Genomic DNA, 27837 nt, shown 5'->3' on the forward strand with positions numbered 1-27837 from the left:
CCTCTCGGAGGCCCTGCTTACAGCCCAATCCTATGCAAGCCTACTCAGAAGTAAGTCCCATTAGAGTCAATGGGGCTTACTCCCAGGAAAGTGTGAATACGATTGGGCTGTCGGATTGCTCTGCAACGTGTCTGTGGGACTGGCAGCGCACTCCTGTGTATATTTACTCAGAAGTAAGACTCACTGTGTTCGATGGTCTTGCTCCCTGCTACGTGTGTTTAGGAGTGCCGCCTGACAGCCCAATCCTAGGCATGTCTGCTCAGAAGTAAGTCCCATTGGAGTCAATGGAGCTTACTCCCAGGAAAGTGTGGCTAAGATTGGGGTGCGAGGCGCCGAGGTACAAGGAAGTTAGTTCAGTTTAATTCGGAGGAGCTCAATACATCGACGAGGAAGGATCACCTCCCAGATGATCACCATTTGGAGGCTGCAGTCCAAGTTTGCCCCTTGCACAGACTGGCCTCTGGCGGGACTGGGAAGACAGGGCGGTGTGGGGAAAGATGGAGTGGAACGGAAAGGGCTGGCGGAGAAGGCGCCCCGGGAGGGAGGGAGACTGACTTGCGGGGGATGATTGGTATGCGATGCCGACAGCACGAGCCTTCCCAGACGCGCTTACGTGGAAGCAAGTGCCTGGCGGCTCAAGTTCAGTGGCGGTCTTCCCAAGCCACGGGCATGGGGTGGCCGACTTGCAGCCTTGGGGCACAGTCCCAGGGAAGGGTCACGGGTTTCCGCGCCCATCCCAAGCCAGCCCCTTCGGAGCGGAGCGCCACAGAGCTGTGCAGTCCAGCGTTGGCGCAGAGCGATGGAGAGGAGCAGGTGCAGGGGGCGCGGGAGAAAGAGGGCGCTCGCTCGCTCCCTCCCTCCGACAGCGCCTGCTCTTTGCCCTCCGCCCCTCGCGGCCGGCGGTGCCGAAGCGTGGAGGAGGAGGAGGAACGGAGCAGGCGGCGGCGGGGAAGGAGGGCGGGGCGCTGACGTCACGGGGCTCTCTCCAGCAGCCTCGAAGGGGAGGAGAGCGAGCGGCGGCAGAAGCGCAGAGGGAGCTTTGGCGACGGGCGCGCTGCGGACGGGCAGGGATCGTCTTCCCCCCTCCACCCCATCCCCCGCTAAGCCTCCGGACGGGGTGCTGTGGGGGTGCCCCCCCCGGCTGCCTCCGCCGCCCTCCGCCCTCTAACACCCCCTTCCCCGCGTCCATTGAACACATGAGGTTTTTCAGGTTGACCTTCAAGTGCTTCGTGGATTGTTTCTGAGCGGCTGCCGGCCCCCCCGCGAGCCCTCCCCTCTGAGATCCCCCTCCCCGCACCGTCTCCTCCCGCGAGCCCCTTCCGAGAGGGGCTTCTCCCCGCGCCCGTCCCGCAGCCCCTCTCCCCTCCTTCCAGCATCTCCCCGATCCGCCTGGAGGGGGGCGGCCGGGACTCGGGGGTCCCCCCCGGCGCCATGGCCAAGGGGGCCTCGTCGGAGAGCAGCGGCTGCGGCGGCATTTACAGCGTCTCGGCGGAGCAACAGGACAAAAAGACAGGGTGCCCCTTCGCCATGTGCGAGGGAGCCCCTTCCGCGGGCAAGGGGGAGGCCACGGACCACCCCGGGCCGGCTCCGGCCTTGCCGCCCCCCGAGAGGGAGACCTGGACCCGGCAGATGGATTTTATCATGTCCTGCGTGGGCTTCGCCGTGGGGCTGGGCAACGTGTGGCGCTTTCCCTACCTGTGCTACAAGAACGGGGGAGGTGAGCATCCTGCGGCACGTGGTGAGGTGGGCGGCTGGGGTGGGACTGGGGGTGGCTGGAGAGAGGGGCTTCAGGTGACAGAATGGAAGCCCTTGTCCTAAAAGAGGGCTTCCTACTCCATGGAGAAAAGATCTAGGGATGGAGGGGGAGAGACGGCCCTTTCGTGGGGATTCCATTGCAGGAGGGGGGTGGAGCATTGTCCATTCTGGTAGGTGAGATCCTAGGACCAACTGGTCCTGCCCAGCAGGAGAGAGACCAGTAAAGCATTCAACCTTGAAAGGAGGTTGGAGCTCTCCAGGCATCGCCTACTGAATAGTCTAAACATGAGAGGGGCAAGGTTGTTCAGAGATCTGTTCAGAGATCCATGGCATCTGCAAGAAAAAGAAAATGTGGGAGTCATCGAAAGAAAATGATAGGGTCCGTTTCCTACAGACAGCAGGACACAGAACTGATTTCGGTCATGTCAGCTTTTAGTCCCAAGACCTGTTTCCAAAGTCAGGGCACAAGTCTGGAAGGGAGGTAAAGAGCTTGCTTCACCTGCGTACTGAGTAACCACAGGCAACCCCATTCACACCTGGGCTCAGGAAGCGTCCCTATTCCAGGGCATGACTGTGGGGCATTCTTGAACCCCGGGGATAATGAATTTTGTTAATGCAGCATCCTCAAAAGTGAATTATAACCTTATGGAGAGACTCTTGCCAGATCAAAATGCTGCAGGCAACAGATAGGATTCAGAGACTGGATACCAGGAAGAGGGTGGTGCTGGTTGTCTTGTCAAAAGGGTCTTTGAGTGGTGATGTGCAGCGGAAATCTCCACTGTGGGGCATTAAGGAATCACCTGAGAAAGTGATTCTGCTCAGGCTGGAGAAAATTCAGGTGAGGCTGTGAGGAGTGAGGTCTTTCCTGTGCAGACAAATGAGTGAGGGTGGAAGACAGAGCTGTAATTAGAGGCAGGAAGAATCCTGTCTTAACTGGAATTGCAAAGGGAAGGGGGAGTGTACAGCTTGGCATGGGGCTTTCCAGAGCATGCCACCCTACTCATCTGTTGTTAGATGAGGAGCAAAGTGCAGCCTCCACCCCACTTAAGGGAGTGCCAGGGCTTGTTGTATGGGACAATAATATCCCCCCTACAGAGAATAATGGCTAAGTGAGAGGTGGAATGAACAGGTGAGAAGGCCCTACACATTGTGATGGGAGTAGCATGGCCAGACAAGTGAGCAACAGTTCAGCAGATGCCCTCAGCTTGGCAAGGGGTTTCTTTGTCGCCCTCCCCACGTAGTGTAGTATCTAGTACCCTCTGTGCCACCCACTGCTTCTTAAACTTGAGGAGCTCACAGCAGTGATCCAGCAGCTGATTGTTCATCACTCTAACTCTCAGACCTGTTGCTGTGAGGGTCGATTACATTCTTAGGATTTTACGCCCCATGCACAAAAATTACAAATTTTGTGTGTGTTTGTGCGCGTGCACAAAGATTTGGCACGCTCTACAGTCCTCCTGCACTAGCGCCATTAAAATGGATAGCAGCTGCACCAGAGCACTTCTGTCCTCAGTGTGCACATATCCCTATCAATTTCTGTAAGGGTTATGCAGAGATTTTTGGTAAATTGAGCCCCATTTGACTCCTTTCTGTCATTCTTAATGACATTCAAAATCATTGCCTTGCCTTGCCTCATGGTGGAGCTGCTTCCACCTTTGACTGTGGGCTAAACTAGACATTATGCAATGACCTTGTACTGTATGGTATTACTATTACACTGACATCCCACACTTCCTCCAAAAAGTTTAGGACAACATACGTGGCCCTCCCCCCTGCACTTTAACCTCACAACAACTTTGTGAAATAGATAAGGCTGAGAAAGCATGACTGGACCAAGATCACCTGGTAAGTTCAAGATGGAACAGGGATTTTAATTAAGGTCTTCTCCGTTCTAGTCTACCACATCAACCACTATGCAACACTTGCTCTTAACAGTAATGCAAGCTTGCAAGGGACATTTGCTAGAGAGAGTCAGGTGGCAGGGAGAATTTAACACTTTCCTTGACCGCTGATTCTCCCCAACACTTCCCCCACATTTTGTTATTTAAGCTTCCCCCTCCAAAACTAGAAAAAAGTCTGGCAGGGTGTTGGAGTGGGTATTTGCAGAGAGGAGCCTGTAACACAGGAAGTGTTCAGCACCCCTTTTATCACCCCCTAGCTTTTCCCAGTTAGTGTTTCACATTTTCCATTATCTTGGCCAATGTGAGGATGGGACCAGAGATAATATCTAGTTTGATTATTTGTGTGTGTGTGTGTGTGTGTGTGGATGAAGTGGGCAAATTAGAAGAGATGATTACTTCTGAGTATCTCTGGGGCCCAAGTCCACTCCTGAGCCCTGAAAATGACTCCAAGGCAATTTCTATTATAATAAGTCATAAAGCTTATATGCAAAGTGAATGTTCCCTGACATAAGCCAAGGTGTACTTGACGCAATGTCCACTGCCTGACTCTGCAGAGAGCCTGAACAGAAAAGAGCTCTCTGGCAGACCTGCTTCCACTCATTAAATCTCAATAGAGCAACTGACCCATTAAGGTCATGGATGACACATCAGGCTGTAAGAAGCACAAACTGCTTTGTGGTTGGTCCATTTTTAACTGGTGGTCCAAGGAAAGGATGCAGAGAAGAAAGTCCATTGAAAGCAGGAATCATTCATTTCCATCCAATTGTGTTGAACTGGCACAACATAATGTTCAAAGCATACTGCTGTATGTGGAGGAAAGAGATCTGCCAGGGAATGAGGGAAATGGTGTAGGCATCAGTGGGCTTAAGGAGATCTGCATTACTTGTTTTCAAAACAAGGACTTAGCCCCAAAACACATGACAAAGCAGTAATGGCTAAGGTGACTCCATGAATCTTGACTTGCAAGCCAGTGGACCCAACATCCAGGCTAGCTGGTACGTGATGCTTCCAGAGGTCTGGTTTGTCTGGAGTTGCCTGCATTCTTGCGATGTGCATATGTGTCTGGATTCCACTATCAGGATGACTGTTCCATTTGCTATATGATAGCAAGTTTGCCATCTCTTTATTTTGTTCCTAAGGTAAGGCAGCTTTTCTCCTCATTACTTTTTGAAGAGGAGAACAAAACAGTCAAGGAAGTTGACAAGTGAGCCTACAAGGGGAGGGGTGGTGTGCGTGATCATAACTGTCTCTCACACACATGCACACATTCTGCCTCTCTCTCAGGGGAAAATGATCAGACCCAGCTGACATCTCTGCATAAATTTCTTCCTGTCAAATGCTCTCTGTGGTATTTGCACAGAGCCAGTGTGATGCCAGACTTGGATTGGAGAGACCTGGGATCAGATCCCCGCTCAAACATGAAGCTTCCTGGGTGACCTTGGGCCAGTCACTAACTCTCAGCCTACTCTGCCTCTCAGTGTTGTTGTGAGGATTAAATAGGGTGGGAGAAACAGGTACGCAGTCCTGACTTCCTTAGAAGAAGGCAGCATAAAAATACCACAATAAATACAGTCCATGTAGAATCTAGCTGGAATGACGCAGCAACCAACAGAGTTGACTGTTGCCTGCACCAACAGAGTTGGCTTTGCAATCCACATTGTCAATTTGTCCCTTCAAGGATGGCACCCTTTCATTTTTCTCCTTGCTTTATTGAGAACTACAAATTTTTAAATAAAATCTGCTGTTTTAAATAAGTGTGTTGTATATGGAGATGGGGTGGTGGTTTATGTTTTGGCAGACTTCAGCAGAAAATCAAGCTGCACCATTGAAGCCAGTCTCCCCCTGACATTTACAGGGAATAACTTTAGGCAATATTAGCAGTTGCAAGTCTTTTAAATAGAGGTCCAGAGTAAGAGAGCAGTTGGAAATGTACCCAGTTCCAAGAGAGAGATTGCATTCTGTTTCATAGGCAGCAGCTACTGCAGGAGAACCGCTGTGATTTAAACTTGGATTACAAAAGGAAGCAGCCCCCAGCTGTTCCTAGCACCTACTGGGTTGTGTGTTTCTTTTCTTCAGTCACTGGAAAGCTCTGGGATCTGTTCCCAGTTGTTTTGACACCACTTGTGTAGAGTATCTTGTTATACTAATAAAGTGTCATTGAACAAAATCAAATTGAGCAAACACTCCAGGAATTGCCAGTAAAATTTGGCAAGGAGCCTAGTGATAGTGTGTTTATATGTGGGCATGAGAATGGCACAGGGTTGTCCCATCAGACTGCAGGCTTTGACTCATATTCTGGTTGAGACAGACCTGGGCCCTAGGAAAAGGCCAGGCCAACTAGGAAGGGGGAACATGGCAGAAACAAGCTTTAGCATGGCCAGTACTTTTCTTTTGACTCTCAGCCAGGTGCAGACCTACCATTAGGTCCGATGGGGCAAAAGCCCTAGTCATGAGGCACCAGGACCCCGCGGAAGCCTCTCTGAGGCTCCCGACAGGCAGAAACTGTGCTTCTGATTTTCCAGTTTTTAAAGCATCGGGGAACCTCACAGAGGTTTCTCCGAAGTGTTCCTGGGTCGTGCGAGGCTCCGTGTGCCGAGTGGGGGGGGTGGATTTCTGTGCGTGGGAGGGCGGCGGAAGCCTGAGGGGGAGCACCATCACAGACCTTTGCCCTGGGCACAGGGCTGGGGAGGTCTGCTGCTGCTCTCAGCCCTGACAAGGCATAATGTAAATCTTGCTAATAATATTTGAAGGCTCATAGGAGCTCAGGAGGGGGGAAAAATGATCCAGACAGTCAAAGGGGCTGGGTGGCAGCCAGGGTCAGGAAGGGAGCTGTGTGACTCTAGTGAGGGGAGCAGAATGCTGGAAGAAACATCACTTGGAACTGAGGGGCACTGTTAGAGTTGGTTGGAGGTAGGCCAGAGCTGGGGCAGGAGATAAAGAGCTCTTCAGTGGACAGCCTTACTGAACTGGAATGACTTTTCTCCCATCTTTCAGTGCTTTCTAGGGAAGGTGGTTGAGGACAGGGGTAGATCCAAGGGTGGGCCATTGGTATGCGCCAAACTGTCAAGCCAGCATGTCAGGGCGCCTGCCAGGATGGGGAGCAGCAACAGCGCAAGCATGGCTGGAAGCCCAGGTCTACCCAGCAACACTTCAAGGTCTACCTGCCCAGCAAACCTCAGCCACAGAGGCCAGTAGATCTGGGCTCCAGGTCTGGGGTGGGAGCCCAGGTTTACCTGCCAAGCAAACCTTGGCCACAGAGGCCAAAGTTCAACTGAGAGCCCAGGTCTACCCACCTGGTTGATCTGAGCTCTAGAGTTAAGTAGTGCTCATATCCCCCCCCCCAACACAAACACTGGATCCACCCCTGGCTGAGGGTGTTGGCTCCTGATGAGGCTGGGATAATCTACTGCCACCCCTCAGACTGAGAGTGAAGCAGGGACCTCCCTTGTTTTAACCTTTAGCCAACCAGCAGGAGATTCATCTCCTGAACAAAAGTCTCTCTAACAGTTTCTGAGGACTGATTCAAAGGTGCCGAAACACTGCTTGGCATTCAGTTGGCCGTTGCTGGCAGGTGACTGTATCAGCTTCTTCTGTTTCAGGCAACTTGCTAGTAATGTCGTGTCTATGGCATTGGCTCTTGCACACTGACTTTGACAATCATTCTTTGTGCCCCAGAAAGTACGTTTCCAGTTGTTAATGCAGGTCAGTCCCTAGGCTGAGTTATACTGAGGGCAAGAAGGAGCACTGCTGGTTTCACTCAGAAGTGAAATGGAAAAAAATTCTCTTCTGCCTGTTTGCTTGCTTGTTTGTTTAAAGCTGCAATCCTGTCCACATTTACCTGGGAGTAAGCCCTATTGGCTGTACTGATACTTAATTCTGAGTAGGCATGCATAAGATTGGACTCTAAAAAGATTTATGTACTGCTTTTCTAAAATTTAAACTGGTGTACAACAAAGAGATAAAACATAAAGAAGATTGATTCTTTAAGACAAATCGATTGATGTTGAGTGAAAAGCAGTGGGATCCGTGGATTTTATATCTTCTTCACCTCTAAATCCTGCCTCTAAATCTAAAAACAGCACATGACACATATCAATAGTGAAAAATAAATGAATTGTATTGTTTGTATACCTGCTTAAGCTGTCATAGCTTCCCTGAAGAAGCATGTGAATTGTGGTTTGGAGGAAAATTCTCTTGGAGATTCTGAGGGCTCCCTAACAGTTCTGTAGTTCACAGAGTGCTTTCAGTGTTCACAGAGGCAACCTTGCCTTTATTTTGCTTCATGTATTTCAGGGCTTGATTCTGGCTTTGAAACTGAAGTGGCTCAGCTATGAGGCAGCGATGGGCACCACTACGGAAAGTGAAGTTAAGAGACAGGAATCTCTGTCCTATGGGTCACAGCCTTGCTCTTGTACTGCTCCTATTTTTTTGACTGGGGCTGTAGACTTCATGCGAGGAGTTCATAGCATCTAGTGCAGCGATTTTAAAACTCTTTCATCTGATGGCACACTGACAAGGTACTAAAGTATTCAAGGCACACCATCAGTTTTCATCCGTTTTTTTACAGTTGACAAGGCACATAGCACTGACAGCAGGGGTTTGCATCCCCCAGTGGCCCTGTTAACAAATGGTTCACCCCAAACACAGGTGGCATGCCCGCAGACCATCCATGGCACACCAGTGTACCACAGCATAGTGGTTGAAAATGGTTGATCTAGTGCTTCACCATGCAAAATAATTGTCTGCATAAAAAACTAGTATGTCAGGGAGAAGATTAAACTAAAAACCTTCCTCCCTAATTTTCTGTGTGGAGGGGATTATTTTGTGTGGAAGAATATTTCATCTGGTGAACACTCACCTGCAACTGAAAGTGACACAGTCCTGATTCAGGTTTACCACCCTATTGAAGCACACACACACCATGTTCATGCATATGTCTCCTAGTCATACACACTAGCAGGGCCATGCCCCCCCCCCCCCGGTCATCTCACACAGACATACAGACCAGCAGTGGCATAGCTAATGCATTTGCTATTTGGTGCAAAGAAGATTTTGTAGCCCCTCCTACGACATAAAATTTAACTAATTCAGTTTCAGTTTCAATTTATTTGCTTAAAACCATAGGTCGTGGCAATACATTAAAAGAAAAACAACAACAAAATATATAACAATAACCAATAAAAACACTCATCCTTAAAACTAATTAAATTGTTTTCTTTTTTGTGATACCACTCCAGATTAACAGGACAATCCTATGCGTGTCTACTTAGAAGTAAGTCTCATTGTGTTCAATGGGACTTAGTCCCATGAAAGCATTATAGGATTGCAGTATAAGAAGGCAAATACCTTTTCCTCCTTCATGAAGCCTCCTTTGCTGTTGATCCTTCCCCCTCCACGGACACTTTGAGATCAGAGGCCTCCACAATTGGGCAGGACCTCCAGATTCCCCCCCCCCAGTCTGCGCAAAGCACTCCAGAAACAATACCCCAAAGTAGGAAGCGTCTTGAGGAAGAAGAGGAGGAGGAGAGCATTAGTGGCAGCTCACAGTTCCACATCGGGAGGGGGGACCCACAGAGTTGAGGTGGAGGGCAGTCACCCACACAGACCTTGGGGGCCCCTCTGCTTCCTCAAACAGTGGCCTGTCTGCCTGCCAGACGGGCTCCCTCCAAACAGCATCTGGGAGGGCGGGCAGCGAAGCTGAGCCAACCCCCCTGAGGACTCACCTGCTCACTCACCCTTTGTGTGGGTTGCAGCAGCAGGAAGAGTGCCTCCTCTACCATCTCCAGCTCACCCCCCAAGGGGAAGCCCCAAGCCCACCAACTCAACCTCTGTGGCCTCTGAGGAGGGAGAGGAAGAGACAAGGCAGGGAAGGTTGGATGGATGGAGCCCCTCCCAGTGTCCTGAGGCAGCGCCTGTGTGACTGAGAGCCCAATCCTGAGCTCAGTGTGCTGGCTTAACGCCAGTATGTACCATTACAAACATGCTGTAAAGGGTTAATGCTGGCTGAGTGCTGGAGTTGGCCCAGAGTGAGCCCACACTGGGCCAGCGCCGCTGGGAGAGAGGTGAATGGGGGTGTGTGGAGAGGTGGGAAGGAGGTGTTCTGGGGTGGGGGAGGCAGGGGGAGAGTGGGGGAAGGCGTGGCGGAGGGAGGAAGTGGAGCTGGAGGAGGGTGAGACCGGTGGAGCTCAGCTCCACCAGATCCTTAGTCCTATGTTGGGCCACACGACCTGACACGGGAGTCTGATTCTGTGCCGCCTCAAGAGCTTCCATAGAATCACGTAGCCCCATTGCAGGGCTACTTCCCTTGCTTGAAAGAAGGAGGCGGAAGTCCCCTTCCTCTGAGGAGCTGCTGTGGGCTATCTGGTTGTGCTAAGGATGCCATGGTAGCCATTTTGGCGCCACGGCAGGCCCACACTCTGGGCAGCTGAGGATTGGGCTACCTGAGTGAAATCTTCTGCATATCTACTCAAAAGTAAGTTCCATTATACACTGTAGTCAATTTGACTTACTCCCTGGTGGGTGTGGATAGGATTGGGTTCTTAATTTGGCTGCTTGGGGGGCCTTAAGTCATACACGGAGTGCAGCGACACCTGTGGATGATTGTTGCGCTCCCAGTGTGCCTGGCGGGGCTGCAGCAGTGCAGTTGTTGCGCTTTGTTGCCCCCCAGCCCGTAGCCTGGTGCAGCTGCTACCCCCTGCACCCCCTTAGCTACGCACTGCAAACCAGAGGTTGCATTTCCTGTTCCTCTTCGGCACCCAGTGACGAATGGGTTCCCCAACCACTGTCTTGCTAATCCTCATGGGAATGATCTCCCATCCTCAAGATTATCCTCTTAGACAGGAATTTGCTGGGAGATGAGTGATTCTGGGCCTTCTCTTAACCCTGGGATTTATAATATAAATAGTATCACCTTTGGGACCCAGTGCCACAGTGGTGACAGGAACGGTGAGGTCTGGTTGGGGAAGAAGAAGCAGGAAGTCAAGATTGAGAGAAGGCAGCAGCATTCAGCAAAACGGAAAATTTTACAACCATTGTAGGTAACATAAGAAAGGCCAAGGGACTCTTTCTGGACATGCATGCTTGAAAGAGATTTCAGATTAGAATACCTGTGGAGTTCAAGCAGGGACAGGGAAGACAGCAGAGAACGGTATTTCCTCCTTTGTACTGAAGCTCTTTCTGACTCCCCTGCAGCTATATTAAGGGTCAGGGCTGCCTCTGTATGCATGGCAGTTGGTTGTAACATTGAACTTTCTGCCTTGCCAGCCAAATATCTCTGAACAGAGCTGGGAGATGTTCCCATGAAACAGGTTTGGGGAGGGGGGCCTTCAGCTGCATTGCTTGTGTGTGTTTGTATCATGCACACACATTCTCTAATCCTGGCCCAGAATATGCTCCATGGTGTGCAGGCAATGCTTTGTGATATCCCAGAAGCCAGAGAAGTGGGTGAATAACATTTCCAGTAGGAGGGACTCTGTATAAATTCTTGTACAGATTCCCACCCAATTAGCGGAAGCAAAAGCAATGATGCAGAAGAAATCATGCGTGTTTGCATCATTTATATATGCCATAGAATTTTGCTTTCCTTGTTGCACAGTGTGAGTTGCTTTCGCACACAGCATTTTGTATTACTGAAGCACAGTGTATAGCTATGTGGAGAAGCTCAGGAGGGTGGAATGAAAGAGTAAGGGGGCTGTTGCTTACTTTGTGCTGCTCACCTGGCTACAGGTGTGTTCCTCATCCCTTACATTCTTATTGCCCTCATTGGTGGAATTCCCATCTTCTTCCTGGAAATTTCCTTGGGGCAGTTCATGAAAGCTGGAAGCATCAACGTATGGAACATCGCACCACTTTTCAAAGGTAAGAGACTTGCTTCTTCTGACATCAGCTGGTTCCTTCCTAGCCCTGCCTTCCACTCCACCTACCTCCAGTCTGGGACTAGTTCACAACAGGTTCCTGCTTACAGAGGAATATTCTGTATATCAGACTTTGAAAACTTTGTCCCTTCCATCTAAACACCCTCTCCTCAAACTCTGTAACCAGCCATCTGCTGAGTGAGCGAGCATGTTGGAATACTTGATCACATTGGCATGCACAAGAATGTAGAGCTGGCCCTAGCCAAATGGCACCCTAAGCAGTGAGTGCTTTAGCCACCCCCTCTAATTTTTGAATACCTTGTTTTTTTATCACACTTGTAGCCCCTTTTGTTACTTAGTTGCACGATCTGCATGAATGATTAGTCTCTGTCCTACAAAATGATAAATTGCATGAATGGATCTGTAAATCTGCATTTATTAATGCATTTACTCGTATATAGGCACATTAAAACTATACTGTATGACACTTGGATGGGGAATAATTAGGAATTGGGAGAGAATCTATGCATGAATAGATTCAGAGGCCATGCAGGGCCATGCAGGGCTCCAGGAAGGTGGGTAACCTTTTCCCCCTCAGAGTACTTCTGGCTCTGGCAATAGCCTCCTTCCTCAGAACCTTTTGCTAGCAACTTGGCAACTCATCTAAAAGGCTCACATGCCCCACAGACTCTAATCTTACAGAAATGTTTAAATTTTAAGAATAACCAAAATGGCTGTTGCACCCCACCCACCAACCCTGTTGCCCCTGGCTGTTGCCTGGATTTCAAGCCTTTGAATCTGGCCTTGGGCAAAGGACTGGATCAGGATAAATGGATGTTAAAGACAACCCCAGGATGCATGCTGTCTGCTCCCCTTGTTATCTCCATTCTCTTGTCCAGATAAAAGGGCTTACCTAGCTACTTTAGGCACTGACCTGGGCAGCAGGCTGAGCAGGAACTTCCTCTAGCTGCTGTTCAGGGCTTCAGAGAGAGAAGACTCCCAAACACAGTTCCTCTTCTAGCAGCAGTGGATCACTGCCTGAATCTCAGCATTCATGATCTACTGTCCCCATCTTGGGGGTTCAACCAACAGCTTACATACATAAACAAGGGGCTAGGGTCCTTTCCTAGTCCCTTGTAGCAAGCCAGTCTCCTGTCCTGGACATGGTTTGAAGTAGATAATACCTCCTCCTTCTCCTACTATCATGACACATTTCATAAGCCCCTCCAGTGCAAGATGGAGTACACAGCACAGTGGTGGACCTGCAGTCCTGTCCCCAGGGCACAGGATGTCGCTGCCCCCCTCCCCCACGCAAATCTGCCCCCCCTTACCTGGAGCTCATGGAGCCTCCAGGATGCATCAGGGAAGCCTCTCTGAGGTTCCCTGTTGCTTAAACTGTGCTTCCGAAAACCGGAAGCACAGTTTCCGATCCCATTGGGAGCCTCAGAGAGGCTCTGCGCCTGGGGTATTTGCCCCATAGAATGAATGGGAGGTCCGCCACTGAAATGTGGCCAAGCATTTGCAGGCTGCAGTAGGCTTGTGAGAGTGGTAGGGAGTGAGGAAAGCGACCGGCAATGAGTCTTGGCCTGGATAGTCAGTGGGTAGCAGGAGTAGCTGCATGATTATGCAGGAGTGCAAAATGTGCTATTGGCTGCAGAATTCAGCCTGATAACCTGAGTGTTCATTTTTAAAAAGCCTTTCTAGCCTTTACAACAATGGAGATTTGAGAAATCAATGGATTTGAGAAGGCAATGCCTGAAGAAATCCCAGAAGCCATAATTTATGGAGGTTACAGAATCCAGCATTTCCTGGTACAGAATTTTCTTATGGGGTGCACACAGAGTAACCACTGCCCTATTTAACAGTCCTTCACCCAGTGGGATTGCAGGGAGCACAGGCAGCCCCCGCATGCTCAAGCAGCCTGGGTGAGATCACCTCAGATCCCCCTGGGTCAAATTTTCACACAGAACTTCACTTCTCCACAGGACTGGGGTTTGCCTCCATGGTGATTGTCTTCTACTGCAACACCTACTACATCATGGTGCTTGCCTGGGGCTTCTACTACCTGGTGAAGTCCTTCACAGCAACCTTGCCTTGGGCAACCTGTGGGAATCCCTGGAACTCTCCTGAGTGTGTGGAGATCTTCCGGCATGGCGACTGCGCCAATGGCACCGCCAGTGGCAATCTCACCTGTGATGAACTCTCCGACAAGAGGTCACCTGTCATCGAGTTCTGGGAGTGAGTCCTGGCATGTTATTGCCCTATCCCCCTCTGGTCATCAGACCCTCCTGGGGTGGACTGATCAAAGTGTCATTTGGGCCAGTCTGGGCAAAACCCACTGATCAGAAAAGGTCTTCTTCCCTTGCCAATGCTAACTCTTCCTAATTTCAGGAATAAGGTGCTGCGTCTGTCAGGAAGCTTGGAGCTCCCCGGGGACATCAACTGGGAGGTCACTCTCTGTCTGCTGGCCTGCTGGGTCCTTGTCTACTTCTGTGTCTGGAAGGGCGTCAAGTCCACAGGAAAGGTATGAGATCAGGGACGGGGAGACAACCTGACACTTGGGTGGGGAGTAATTATGAATTGGGAGAGACACTACGCATGAATCATGGCAAAGGTCACACAAGGCTCCAGGAAAGTGGGTAAGCTTTTCCCCCTTGGAGTATTCCCAGTACTGGTAATAGCCTCCTTCCTCAGAACCCTTTGCAGGCAGTTTGGCAGCCCATCTGAGATGCTTATATACCCCACGGATTCACTCTTGTGGCACTGGAGGACTTGGACAATGGACAGAGGTGTGTGTGTGAAGGATGAATGAACAGATTATCTGAGGATTCATGGATTAAAAGAAAGGTAAAGGCTATTTAAAGGGGAAAGCTTGGGGGAAGAGCTCTGTGTATATATGCAAGGATGAAAGCTTGAATGGAAGAGTTACCTGAGGCTGGAGGGATTTATGGAGATTTGTGTGAGGCCATGAAAGGCATTGTATGGCTTTTCTAGTCCTGATCAAGGAGTTTTCCCAGGAAGCCCACTCTTGTCAAGGATGCTTGCTTGGCATGGTAATACATGTACAAATGTCTGAGCATAGGGAAAAGTGTCAATTGAAGAATGCTAAAAGGGAAGGGAGGGCCCTAGACTAGGATTTCTCAAATTGTGGGCCACAACCCACTTGCTGGGTCACAGCCTGATTGTTGGTGGGTCATGAAGCTGAAACGGACAAATAATAACTGAGAAGAAAAGTGCATATAGCCCTATGGAAAGTGAAACTGAGCCACATCACGTGTTTACTCTTGAGTAGCCAAACATGCTTTGGTCCATTGCAAAGGACAGGCTGAGAGGAATCAAACGCCACCAGAATGGTTCCAATCTGATGAACACAGCCCCCAAAAAACACCCGAGAAGGATGTCCCTCCAAGCTGATGAATGTATTGAGCCCTGTGGAAATCAAAAGCTACATGTTCACATTTATTCACGAGTAAACGAACATGCCTTGGCTCATGTTGAAGGTCAAGCAAAGGGAAATGTGAGGCCGCCAGAATGGTCCTGATCTGATGAAAGTAGAGCTCAACACATGCTCCAGATGGCAGCCCCCAACACTAAAAAGGATTGACATAGAAGCTTGAGCTAGTTAGGTGGTTTTTTTTCCCTGTAAAGTTAAGGGCACAGTCCTAACCGGCAGTTATGCAGGCATAAGAGGCTCTGGAGTTACGGCATGTTTGCGCCTCTGTGGGCGGGAGCCGCATCGGCACATTCAGATGCGCTGATGTGCAGAAGCCTCCGCGACGGCTCCCATACCACTGCTTGTGTTGGCGCACTCGCGTCGGAACAAGCAGCAAAGGTTGGCGTGGGGGGTGGTGGAGGGCACTTCTGGGCAGGGGAGGATGGGTGATGGGCAGGTGCGTGGGGAGCCGGGGGCGGGGATGGGACCCAGCAGTTATGCCATATCCCAACCCCCGTCCCCAGAGAGAATGGAGCGGCTTCCAGCCGCTCCTCTCTCCTCGGACGTGCGCCACCTCTAGAGGTGGTGCAGGTCCGAGGAGACCCATTGGGGTGGGCAGCCCTTACCCAAGGGTAAGGGGAAGAGCTTCCCCTTGCCCCTAGCTGAGCCGCTGCAGCCAACGAACCTGCGTTGGATGCAGCGCAAGCCTCCTGGCTTGCCTGCTCCAGCGCAGGTAAGGATTGCACCCTAAGTGGGTCCTGATAGTTTATCATTTTAAACAGTGGGTTCTGTTGCTAATAGTTTTGGGAACCATTGCTTTATTGGAAGGGGTTGTTGCCTTTTCCAGATCCCCCCCTCCCCTCCAGTGGAGCCTCATTTCCTCATCTCATCACTCTGGGTTTTGAATGCTGTTTAGAGGCAAGCTTTGAATCTCAGTCTAGGTCCCCTCCCCCCCAAACCATGTTGGACTTAAAACTGATTTCATCCCAAATCACACTGAACTGGTTTAAGAACTTAATTGAACTGGGCACTGGGTACAACTGGAAATCTTACTGATTTATTTTGGGGGGGAGTTGAGGTTATTGCAGGCAAGCTACAAAGAGAATTAACTAGGTGAAACAAAGCTGGCTCCCCATCTTATCTCTCCTTATTTAAATATTTATTTTAATTATTTATAATTATTTATTTTAATTTACTTGATGATGTCACTTCTGGCCATGACATCACTTCTGGTGGGTCCCAGACAGATTGTCATTCTAAAAAGTGATCCCACTGCAAAATGTTTGAGAAGCACTGCCCTAGACATTTCAGTTCCAGAGGAAGAAAATACAAAATGTCGCCTTTCCCTAAAAAAAAATGGGACACAGTTCCCAAGGAAGTTTTCTTGCGCATGACCCACTGGCATGAACAGAAGTTGCCAAAGGGCACAGCTCCCATTCAGGTCAGTGGGGCAGCTTGCACCGGGAGGGCTTCTGCATATTATGGTGGCACTCAACTTGGTTCCTGCTAGGTAACACAGGAAAGGGCCATTGGAAATGTAGCATGGAGAGGCTGGAGGAGGGGCCTGAGCCTCCCCCATTTAAACTTTTTGCCCAGTTAATGTGTGGTGGTTACAGGGCAAAATGGGACAGCTGGAAGGGCTCGACTTCCCTGCTCATGATGAATTTTAAGCCACATACCTGATACACAGTAGACCCAAGTTTAACGTAAAGGTCTACCACTGCCACATCTAGTTTGTTCCTTAGCAAATTGTGCCCTGTGTGTCACGTCTGTTTCCCAACCTGTCATTCTTAACGGAGCCTAAATTTCTACCTCCTGAGGTGGCCCCCTAATGTACCATCCTTAGAAGAGATGTCCAGGTTTCATAGCATGAGCTTCCATTTTTTCTTTCCCTTACTGGTTGATTGACAGAGACATTTCCTGTCAGTATCAGCCAGCCTGCTCCCCCTTACCTCCTCCCCACTCCTAACTCTGCTTCAGCCTGAGGACAAAGATATTCCTGGCTAGGGTAGTCACCAAGTTTCGCTTAAGGCAAATTTGCAAGTTGTTGTTCAGAAGAAACATACAAAGAGTTTTGAGAATGTGGAGCAAGAAGTACATTTTAATAGGACTGAGGAAGGGTCTGCACACCCTGACCCAGGAGGATCCACGGAAAACATTCTTGCATCTTAGTCACTGTGCTGTGAGTTCATCTGCCTTTTCCATGCCATGAGGCAACTTTCCACATGGTGGGTTAGTCCTGGGTGTTGCATCTCAGTTTCTCCAAAAGCAAAATTTCAAGGCAAATTTAAGGCTCCTGCCAGGGAGGCACATCCAAGGAAAGAAAAAAATGAAATGTTTTAATAAGGCTAGCAAAATTTCTCACAGTGCCCACGACCCTACTCCTAGCCCCGAATCTACACTCCGGCTCTAGAGTGTCTGCCTGGGGTGGGGGTTGAACATGTAAAGCTGCCTTTTTTGGAGTCTGATCACTGGATCACCTAACCCAGTATTTTCTACTTCCACTGGCAATGGCTCTTCAGGACAAGAGTAGATGGTATGCTCTATTGTGGGATTGGGTTTGCATGCATGATTTTTCAAATAAAAATAGCAGCTGAGTAGAGCCTTCAACATTTTGGGACCACAGCATGGGGAGGGAGGGGGATTTCAGCCTTTTACTTTTCCCATGATCCTAGTCCAGATCACACAACCCCATGGCTGCTGTTTACATTTAAAAATCAAACACCCAAGCCCCAATCACAGAATAGGCATGTGATCTAGTTTGGTTTCCTTTCTCAGCCCTGCTTCTCTAGATCCTCTCAAATGGAGATGCCAGGGATTCACAAGGGATGTACCGCTGGCCTATGGCCCTTTCTCTTCTGTGCCTCCTTTTGCTGCATAGTCTATGTAGAAGAAGAAGAAAGTCTCCCTTTCTGTCATATATGCATTCCTTTTCCCCTCAGGCATCCAGTGCCTGACAGCTGCCCTCCAGAGTTTTAGTCCAGTGCGTTTGAAATATCACCCATCAGCAAGTTCCACGCCTGAGCAAGCCTGACATTTCTCACCAGACAGCAGCTGGGGGTGGGGAGAGCAGTCTCAGGGCCTCAGCAGAGAAGTGCACGTGGCTTGACCTCCCACAGTTGGCCACTGCTATGCGCACATGGCCTGGGTGAGGAGAGGCTGCCCAGAGCGGGCCACGTGGCTGAACGCTGTCTATCCAGACTGGTCTCTGTTAGTGGGCAGCCAGAACCTGCCAAAGATCCAGACCAGAACTGAGGCTGAAGGGGAGCATTCAGAGTTAGCTAGAGGCCTTTATCCCTTTCAAAGTGTTTTTTTATAATGCCACATAAAAGTAGTTAAGGGGAGCACCTTTTCAAGGGAGAAACTATTGATCACTAATGGGCTTCCTAGTCCATTGGGAGAAGGAAGATGAAAGCCAATGCCTTGAACTTCTTATAATTTTTCCATTATTAATGTTGAGAGCACTTTCATCTGCAACAAAGGGTGCTTTGTCATTTTGATCTCATTCAGCATTTCAACAAGGTCATGAATGTTTAGGATTGCCAGGTCACAACTTGGAGAATGCATCTGTGGCTTTAAATTCCCTAATGCAGCAGAAGATGAGTCAGTCACTGCTTCTCCCACCTTTTTTTGCTCTCTGCCAGTCATCCCTCACCCTCCCTTCCCTCTATAATGAGCAAGACTTCAAGTGTGCTACACTGCAGGGTGGAACAGCGGAAGCAACCTTATTTCAACTGTGTAAAGAGTTGAGGAAGTGGAGCTGTGTGTATGCATCTGTGTGATTTCCGACAATTGGACTCTTGAATCCCAGATGCATTGTGGCATTCGGTTCACACTGATTCTGAGTGATGGTAGGACTAATCCAAATTATGCAGTGGGTATTTCGGTGCATAAAAAAGGCTGTTTGCACTTCTCTGGTTCTTCCCTCTTCTAATTCTTGCATCCCTAGGTTACCACTGCACTTCTAAACAAAGGGAATGTATGGACTCTCTCTCTCTTGTTAATGACTGAATGCCCTTAGTCCCTTGGTTTTCAAATAGTCTCATTTTGGGAATGCTACCTCCATCAGTTTTGTATTGAACCCCAGCATATGGACCATGGAATCCCCAAGTATTGCAGAAGATTCTGCGACATGATTTAGACACAGTGCACAGTTCACTTGGGGCTTAGCCAAAACCTTGCTCTTTCTGAACGGTGTGTGTCCTAAGATACACGCAGCATTCCCCTGTAGCTGTGCATTGTGATAGGCAAGCATTATTTCAGGGAAGCCTGACTACCCGTTACACAGGCCAACACACATTTTGCTTCCTTAAATGTTACACCAATTCGTGGGTATATTTGGGGTGCTGATTCCAAAAATGGCATCCGTTTTGCCCTATCATGTCTAGTTTTGGAGGCACAGCATAGCCTTCAGTGAATGGTTCAAGCAGCTTCCTCAGGAGGAAGCCTACACCATGGCTTCCTCCTGAGGAAGCTGCTTGAACCATTCACTAATGAGGCTATACTATATCTCCAAATCTACACATGATAGGGCAAAACGGATGCCATTTTTGGAATCAGCACCCCAAATTCATATCAAACCACCATAAAGTTTGGGGAGAAAACTTTAGGCCTGTGTTATTTATCTTTTCATTAGATAAGCTCCTGGGGGATGGAACCCTCAGACACAGCCGGCTCATTCCTGAGGCCAGCTGGTTGCCTCAAGTTGGTGGAGAGCACGGATCTCCCATCTAATGGTGGACTAGGGCCACAGCATCTCCGATAGCATCCTCCTTTCCTCCACACTTCCTCTTTTGCTCCTTTCCCCTTTTCCTTTTCCAATCCAGGAAAGGGAGGAGCAGAGGCTGGTGCATGAGCAGGTTAAGGGAGACAGCCTCAAGTGCCAGAAGTTCTTGTGCAGAAGCCTAATGCACCCTCTTTGCATTCAGGTGGTCCCAAGTTGAATTCCTGGTTTCTCTAGGTAGGGCTAGGAAAGAAGACCTTTGCCTGGAACCCTGGACAGGGCTGCCAGTCAGGGTACACAGTAGTGACCTAGATGGACCAATAGTTTGACTCAGTATGGTGCAACTTTGTATGGACCACTCGGTCTGCCAGAACACACCTTGGAAGGTGCTGCCTTCCTGCTCAACCTGCACCTTCATGTCCAACCTGCAAGCAATGCGAAGTTCCCTTTCTGATACAGTACTTGAAAATTTGGCAGATTGTACTTTTCCTGCCATAACTGGCAAGAAGAGCCTAATCTGTTCCTTGCCTGAATGTCACGCTTCTCTTAATCGCACAGGAGCAAAAGTGGCTACCATAAAAGTAGTGGTTTGTGCACTACTGCAATGCCATCTCTGTCACGAGGTTTGGACATTCCTTCCTAAATGTTCCCAAGCTTTTTAAGATTCCTTTTAGGCATGTTTCTGCATTTTAACCTTCCCAGTCCATATCAGAATCTCAGAAACCGGGTCATTTTCCATGGAGTATCAACTTCCTCTCTCCTTCAATACAGATTGTCTACTTCACTGCTACATTCCCTTATGTGGTGCTCATTATACTGCTAATCCGAGGGGTGATGCTGCCTGGAGCTCAAGATGGGATAATCTACTATCTCAAACCCGACTGGTCCAAACTGGCCTCCCCTCAGGTAAGTTGAAAGTCCTGGAGTGGGGGTGGCAGGGTTAGGAATAAGATTGTCAGCTTATCAGTCAGCTTCTGTTGCTACACCTTTAACCACAGCTTGTTATACAAGAATTGGCAGAAAACAGCAAAAGGGCAGCACTCTGAAACAGAAAGCAAAGTCAGCGGGTACAGGAAATAAGTTTCTTGATACCAGCTACATAAATCCTAATATACTTTGACCAAGGGCCAATCCAAACCTGCGCTGGAGCAGGCAAGCCAGGAGGCTTGCGCTGGATCCAGCCCAGGTTTGTTGGCTGCAGCGGCTTAGCCAGGGGCAAGGGGGAGCTCTTCACCTTACCCCTGGGTAAGGGCTGCACGCCCCAATGGGTCTCCTCGGACCTGCGCCACCTCTGGAGGTGGCGCGCGTCCGAGGAGAGCGGAGCGACTGGAAGCCGCTCCGTTCTCTCTGGGGACGGGTGTTCGGATCTGGCATAACCGCCGGGTCCCGGGGCCACCCATAACCTGCCCTCCCCCTGCCCAGAAACGCCCCCTCCCCGCCCCCCACGCCTACCTTCGCCGCTTGTGCGATTAGTTGTCATGCTCCAAAAGGAGTACTAATCTACTGACTCCTTTAGTGGTAACTAATGCTTTTCATAGAATGAATACAGTTGGACTTGGTATCTGCAGGAATCTGTCCCTGTTCCCCCTCCCCCCCGTGGATAAGTGAATACATGGGCCTGGTCCAAGATTACCTGAGGTTATCCATGGGCCCAGTCCAAGATTACCTACATGACCAGAGATGTTCTTTGGTTGTGCCTGGAGGTCCGTAGAGGCCCCTAGAGTCTGTGCATGGCCTCTGTGGGCCTGTGGAGGTGCCAGAAAGACACTTTGGTTTTTATAGAAACACCTTCAGTCACATCTGGAAGTTCCGGTCCAGCCCTCCACTGCTGGTTTGGAACCCATGGTGAGTAGAATCCATGCATCCCAAATCTGTGGATAAAAAAGGCCAGACCTGTATAAATATTAACACCTGCTAATTCAGATCAAGACCAGTTCTAAAGGAGTTGGTTGATAACTTGGTCAGAAGGAACTTGGAGCCAAGATTCCTGGATTCACCTCTCAATTTTCTCTCTCTCTCTCTCTCTCTCTCTCTGTCTCTCTCTTTCTTTTTCAGGTGTGGATTGATGCTGGGACCCAAATCTTTTTCTCGTATGCCATAGGACTGGGGGCACTCACTGCCCTGGGCAGCTATAACCGGTTCAACAACAATTGTTATAAGTGAGAGCCCATTTTGTACACAACCAGAGGATGAAGCTGAAACTGGCAGGGAGGCTAGAAGCCAGACAGATGATACTTTGAACCTCTCTCTAACAGAAGGGTTTAAAATCTGGAAGTGAACCAGAAGTGACCTTTTGAGGCCCCAGAGCAACTGGAATGGTGTGTGTATGTGTATGTGCGTGTGTGTGTGTGTGAGAGAGAGAGAGAGAGAGAGATTTGACATAGGAGCATAGTGGAAGGGCGTTTAACACTGTCCTCCGCCTCCTGGTGTGCAGTGAAAATCTCCCTTTCAGGGCAATTTGCCCCCAAAGCAGTGATTTCCAGAAATTGTCACCTGAAGGAGCAATTTCCACTGCACAAATGGTGGAGAGGGGGGAAGTCTCCACACTCATTAAGGTCCCCTCTGAAGCTATTTAGAAGCTGCAGAGGACCACTTCTGGGTTTTGAAAACCTTCTCTAAAGATGAGTTTAAGTATCATGTAGCTCTAATGTTTTCTGCAAGGTTGCCACTGCTTTTTTCTTTTTCTTAACAGAGCTCTTAACCAACAGTGCCATGGCAGGCAGTAATACATTGCTAAGTATATCCAGACTAGGAAAAGCTGCATCTGTTGAATTTGTCACTGACATGCAGCTGCACAGTCACGGCTGTGCCCTCTGATAAGCAGACACGACAAGGTGATAATGTTTCTTTAGCATTGTAAAATGTCACTTGCTTGTTTCTGCATATCAAATGGCTATTAAAGGCATAAGAGTTGGCTGTGCCATTTTTAATCTGTCCAGTTGGCCAATTCGAGTGTCAGCCTTAGACTTTTCTATTGTGTAGAACCAATTATGTCAAGAACATCCAAAGCCCAGTTATAAAATAGCGCTTGATCATTTTATTGCTGGTTTTATTGATCATTTTATCTTGGCCTTGCCTCTCTGTTTTTGCTTCCTTATAATGAAGCTCTCGCTATGTAATGAAAGTGGGGTAGGGTGAATAGAGGATCTGCCAGTTGCCCTCTTCCCACAATCTTCCCTTCTCTGCCAGTTTGCTCACTTATTGCTGGATTCTCAGGTGTGTCTTAAAAGAGAAGGTGTCTGAGGTATTTTAAAGGAGAACCACATTTTCAGACACATCATCTTAGTGCTGGCCATAATTTTGTTCATACTTTGATATGATATATACCAGGTTTTGATATGTATATCCAGGAAGTCTCACCCAGTGGTACAACAGTATTCAAGAACAGCTGCCTAAAAATTGAACAGCAGCCAGAGAAAGCAAGAGGAAGCCCTAAAGAAGTGGATTTTTCGTGGTGTTGCTGTTGAAGTTCCCCACCTTCTACCCATGTTTGATCAAATAGTTCACCGCAATAAGAATCCCTCCAGACTGTCCTGCCTATTTCATTTAATCCCTGTCACCCTTTGCCTTCCCTCCTCAGAGACGCTATCATCCTGGCACTGATCAATAGTGGGACCAGCTTCTTCTCCGGCTTTGTGGTCTTCTCCATCCTGGGCTTCATGGCAGCAGAGCAGGGGGTTGACATCGCCAAGGTGGCTGAGTCAGGTGAATGTTTAGGCTTCTAGTCACAGAGTCACCTGGGAATGAGATGGGAGCTGGGATGTTTGGGGTTCAGTTCCTGGTTCAGTGAGGGGGATCATCACATTTGGATCTGTCTGCAGAACCATAGTCTTGGGGCACAATCCTAATCCACTTTCCAGCACTGGCGTAGAGTGGCAGTGGGATATGTGTCCCATCCTGCAGTTGGGTAGTACTCACGGTGGCCTCTTCAAAGTAAGGGAATGCTTGTTCCCTTACCTTGGAGCTGCATTGCCATTATGTCGGTGCTGGAAAGTGGGTTAGGATGGCGCCCTTAGTCCCTCATCTCTGAGCCCCTATTCATATACTATTAGCTGTGCAGGAGGCACTTCTCCACGCTGAGATATTTTGTCATTGCTGTAAATAACTGGGTACCAGAACCGTGTCAGTATTAATAATGATAATGATGATTATTTATAGGGCTAGATGTGTTGGTTTTTCTCACCCAAGCATTGATTAGGGAGAATCATGTGCAAGAATTGTATGAGGGCTTGCATAATCCCAGATGGTGCACTCAGGAAAGTCAGGAAGAAGAGACTGCTGGAGACATCCCACAGCATCCCTGTGTGTTTATCACGGTGTCCTTTAAAAGGATCCGTGCAGGTCGGCCCACCCATGTAATTCCAATATTCAGATGCATATCACAACAGTGTAAAGTGGCCTCTTCCTGGGACTCCTGGCCACCGCCACCTTGGATCACACAAGATGTCACAAGTATTGTGAGAGATCTTGTGTGATTGAAGATGGTGGCACCTGGGAGAACCAGGAAGAAAAGAGCATTGTGACACAGGAGTGCTGCTCGAAACATTCCGAGGTGCTCCTGTGACTTTGTTGTAGTGCCCTTAGGCACCATGGTTCACAGTTTGGAACCACTGGCATAGGATGTTGCTCTGGGAATGTGCCTCTTATGTAACTAACAGCACAATCCTATCTTGTGCTGGAACAGGCAAACCAGGAAGCTTGCGCTGTATCCAGTGTGAGATAGGACACCAAAGTGGCTCAGCCAGAGGTAAGGGGAAACTCTCCCCCTTACCCCCGGGTAAGCCTCTGCAGGCCCTGTGGGTCTCCTTGGACTTGCATCACCTCTGGAGGTGGCACAAGTCTGGGGAGAGTGGAGTGGTTTGAAGCCGCTCCGCGCTGCTCAGGAACAGGGGTTGGGATCCGGCATTAAAGCCAAATCCCAGCCCCACCTTTCGCTCCCCACCCACCTGCCCCTGCGACCACCCTCTGCTGCCCCAGAACGCCTCCCCCCGCCTCTTCCCCACCCAGCCCAGACCCTTGTGTTGGCTGAGCTTGGCTGACGCAAGGCTCACCCTGCAAGCCACCACGGAGGCTGGATGCAGGCTCCGTGTGCCAGCGCACTTCTGTGCGCTGGCATGGCTTGCTCCCAAGAAGGCATAAATGTGCTTTTTGGCACATTTGCGACTCTCCTAACTCATAGTTAGAATTACGCCCTAACAGTACATGCTGTGCACATGCTACCATATGTAGGGCTTTGGGTATTCCATGAGTTTGTCTCATAAGCATACAGTCTGGAGTGAAATAGGCATCCAGAGAATCTCCGCTTCCATTGAAACGTACAAAACAAGTTCCTTATTGTTCTGAAGGAAATCTCAAAAATCCCCCATCCTCATATCCCCTGCTTTTCTTTGTCTCTGAGACATTTAAGGCAAATGAAAAGAATTAGCATAACTCGTGCTGATCGCAGGAATTGTATTTCTTGCTCGCAAGACAGGCCTGATTGTAAAGTCACAATTCCTTCTTTTTCTGAACACACATTCCTGCTGCTTCTGTCATCAGCTGTCTTGTTAACCTCTTTCTGCTCCTCAAATTACCAGTTCTTTTCAGTCTCTCTGTAACTGGGAACTTGGCATCTGTTCCCTTGTCAGCTGGTGAAGGAACAGCCACTGTGTTCTGAGCTGAGAGACATTTCAAGAGAGCCAGATGACGGGTACAGGAGAAACCAACATTCTGCCACACAGGCACTGCTGGATGAATGTAGGCCCGCTAGATAGCCAGAGCTGTGTTAACTCTGAGCAAAAAGAAATGAACCTCTGCCTAAATGAAATTGGTATTATGTACTGCCTTTACATGGACATTAATTTTCTTTCGTCCCTTCCTCTGAGCAAAGCCTGAGGCCCCGCAATGGGTCTGCTTGAATCTTCACCAGCTATTTTGCCGTTGCAGACTTGAGAAGTCCTGTGTTGGGCTTTGCAGCCCGATTCAGGGCATAGGATCTGGTGGAGGCCTCCTCCACTGGTCTCACCCCCTTCCCAGGCAGGTCCCTCCCCCATTCTGTTCTCCCCCCGCCCTGAAAAGCTGCACTGCTGCTCGGAGGTGCTACTTACTCTGGTGGTTCGTCATGGGCATACTCCCAGCACTGAGGCCTGGCGCTGGCACTCCCTCCTCCCTGGGTGCCACAAACGTGCTTTATGATACATTTTTCACGCTCTGATCTAGTGGTACACATGTGCCACTGGCACTGAGGAGAATAGGAATAGGCCCCAAGCGAGCAGAGAATTTGTCTGTGGAGAAAATGAATCAAAGAATCTTTCTCCTTATTTCATGTCCAATTTACAATCAGTTGCAAAAACAATATATCAAGGATTTTTTGCATCAGACCTATTATTGACTGAATTTAAATGTACTTATGCTCTGATTGAGATCATTGTTTTGCCGTGCCTAAGGTAGTGAATTCTGTTCTTGTTGCTGCTAAAACTCAGTCAGAATTTATATTATTATACATGGATAATTGTAAGGGGTTAATTAGAATTTTTAGGGTAAGAGTAGACTTTGTGACTTCATGTATCTGTATAGTTGTTCCAATTTTTGTTTTATACATTCAGATTTGTCGTTTTTTTTTTTTTTTTTTAAGATTATGCTGCAATATATGTCTTTTGGTTATAAAATACCATCCTTTGTGATGACTGTTTTGTTAAAGAAATAAACTTTTGTAGGTGCCAAGAAGAATGGAGGCCCCTTGATATGCAAATTTATTTGCTTATTTTGATAATTTATTTTGATAATTTATTCAGGCTCTGCTAGTCATAGAAATAAGCAAGGAGGGCACTGAAAGCCTTTCCCCTAGAAATGGCACTCAGCAACCCTTCGGCTTGTGAGATTTCACCATCTTTGCCAACATACTTTGAAGCCTTAAACGCTAGAAACTTTATTTTGCAGTGGCAGACCTGGCCACTGTGCCACCCCAGGGCAAGCCTGAAAGTGCCCTCCCCAGGCCTTAAAACATCACTTCCAGTTTTCTCCCGTGTCCCTCAGGAACCCACCTGGCAGCCAGAGCATACCTGGGGAGGCAAGCAAAGGATGGCCCTGCAGTTGGAAAACTGCTTATGGGGGTGTTTCCCAATCACCCGCCTGGGGCGGCAGCCAGCTAGTTCAGCATCTGAGTGGCGGCTGGAGCACACCCGGGAGACGAGGAGAATGCAACTGGGGAACCTCCAGCCAGGTTGGTCCCCCATTTTATGGCCAGGGTTGCTGCCAGCTGGCCCAATGCCCAGGAGGTGGCCACACTCCCGTGGCGCCTCTGCCACATGCCCACTGGGTGGGACATCGGCTGGGAGATTGGCCTTTTGCCCATTGCTTGGCCTGCACCTGCTGCCAGCTGGCCTGCTGCCTTGGTGTGGCTCAAGATCTCATGAGATCTCGAGCTGGGAACAAGGATAGAAGGGGCGGAGCCAGTCGACCCCATACCCTTACCATGGCCTGTTCCCAGCCTGGAAGGAGCTCTAGGAGCCCCTTGGGAGGGCAGATGGCCCTATCCTTCTGGGATAGCCAGCCCAAGGCAGGATGTAAGAGCAGTGCTAGCAAGGGGTGGGGGGTGGTCTGCCCTAGGTCAGCCTTGAGGGGGTGACACTACAAGGGACCTATATTGTGGTGGTTAGGAACAATACCATCATGCTATACACTGTTGGATGCAGAATTTATAGCAGAATGCACTGAAAAAAATGGAGTGAAGTATCTCCATTCTATCAAAAGTTATGGCTGAAAAACCAAAAAACAAAATTTTTTTGAGGGGGGGTTGTTATTGTAGGCTGGCTACAGAGAAAATTCATTTGGTGGAACAGGACTGGCTTCCTCTTATGTAATTATTTGTTTTTCTTTAATTTATTTATAATTATTTTTTTTTAATTTGCTTGATGATGTCGTTTCCAGCCATGACATCACTTGAAAAATTATGTCGTATGGGGTGACAAAAATTTATGGGCCTTGGGTGTCAATTGACCTAGCTACGCCACTGGGTAAGGGTCACTCTCACCCAGCAGCTCAAAGTCATCCAACCCCCAGCCAACCCTTCACGAGGCCCCTAGAACTACATCCACCTGGTGGTTAGCCCTGACTCCAGGACCTACCTGCACCTCCAACTCAACCCTCCCCAGGGAGGCACCAACCACCTCTTACTGCACCCATGAGACCTGG

At 49.1% G+C, this 27837-nt stretch overlaps 1 protein-coding gene across 1 annotated transcript in view; it reads left to right on the forward strand.

Moving 5' to 3' along the window:
- Window positions 1-982: 982 nt before the first annotated feature.
- Window positions 983-27837, forward strand: part of SLC6A8 (solute carrier family 6 member 8) — a 42647-nt gene continuing 15792 nt past the window's right edge. Inside the window, exons 1-7 of the mRNA XM_066616351.1 lie at window positions 983-1717; window positions 11382-11513; window positions 13495-13747; window positions 13901-14033; window positions 20437-20571; window positions 21721-21824; window positions 23246-23370. Coding sequence (XP_066472448.1) covers window positions 1432-1717; window positions 11382-11513; window positions 13495-13747; window positions 13901-14033; window positions 20437-20571; window positions 21721-21824; window positions 23246-23370 — 1168 coding nt within the window. The 5' untranslated portion in view covers window positions 983-1431. The remainder of the gene's footprint in view (window positions 1718-11381; window positions 11514-13494; window positions 13748-13900; window positions 14034-20436; window positions 20572-21720; window positions 21825-23245; window positions 23371-27837) is intronic.

Source organism: Tiliqua scincoides, chromosome 2, assembly GCF_035046505.1.
Source record: "Tiliqua scincoides isolate rTilSci1 chromosome 2, rTilSci1.hap2, whole genome shotgun sequence".
NCBI lineage: Eukaryota > Metazoa > Chordata > Lepidosauria > Squamata > Scincidae > Tiliqua > Tiliqua scincoides.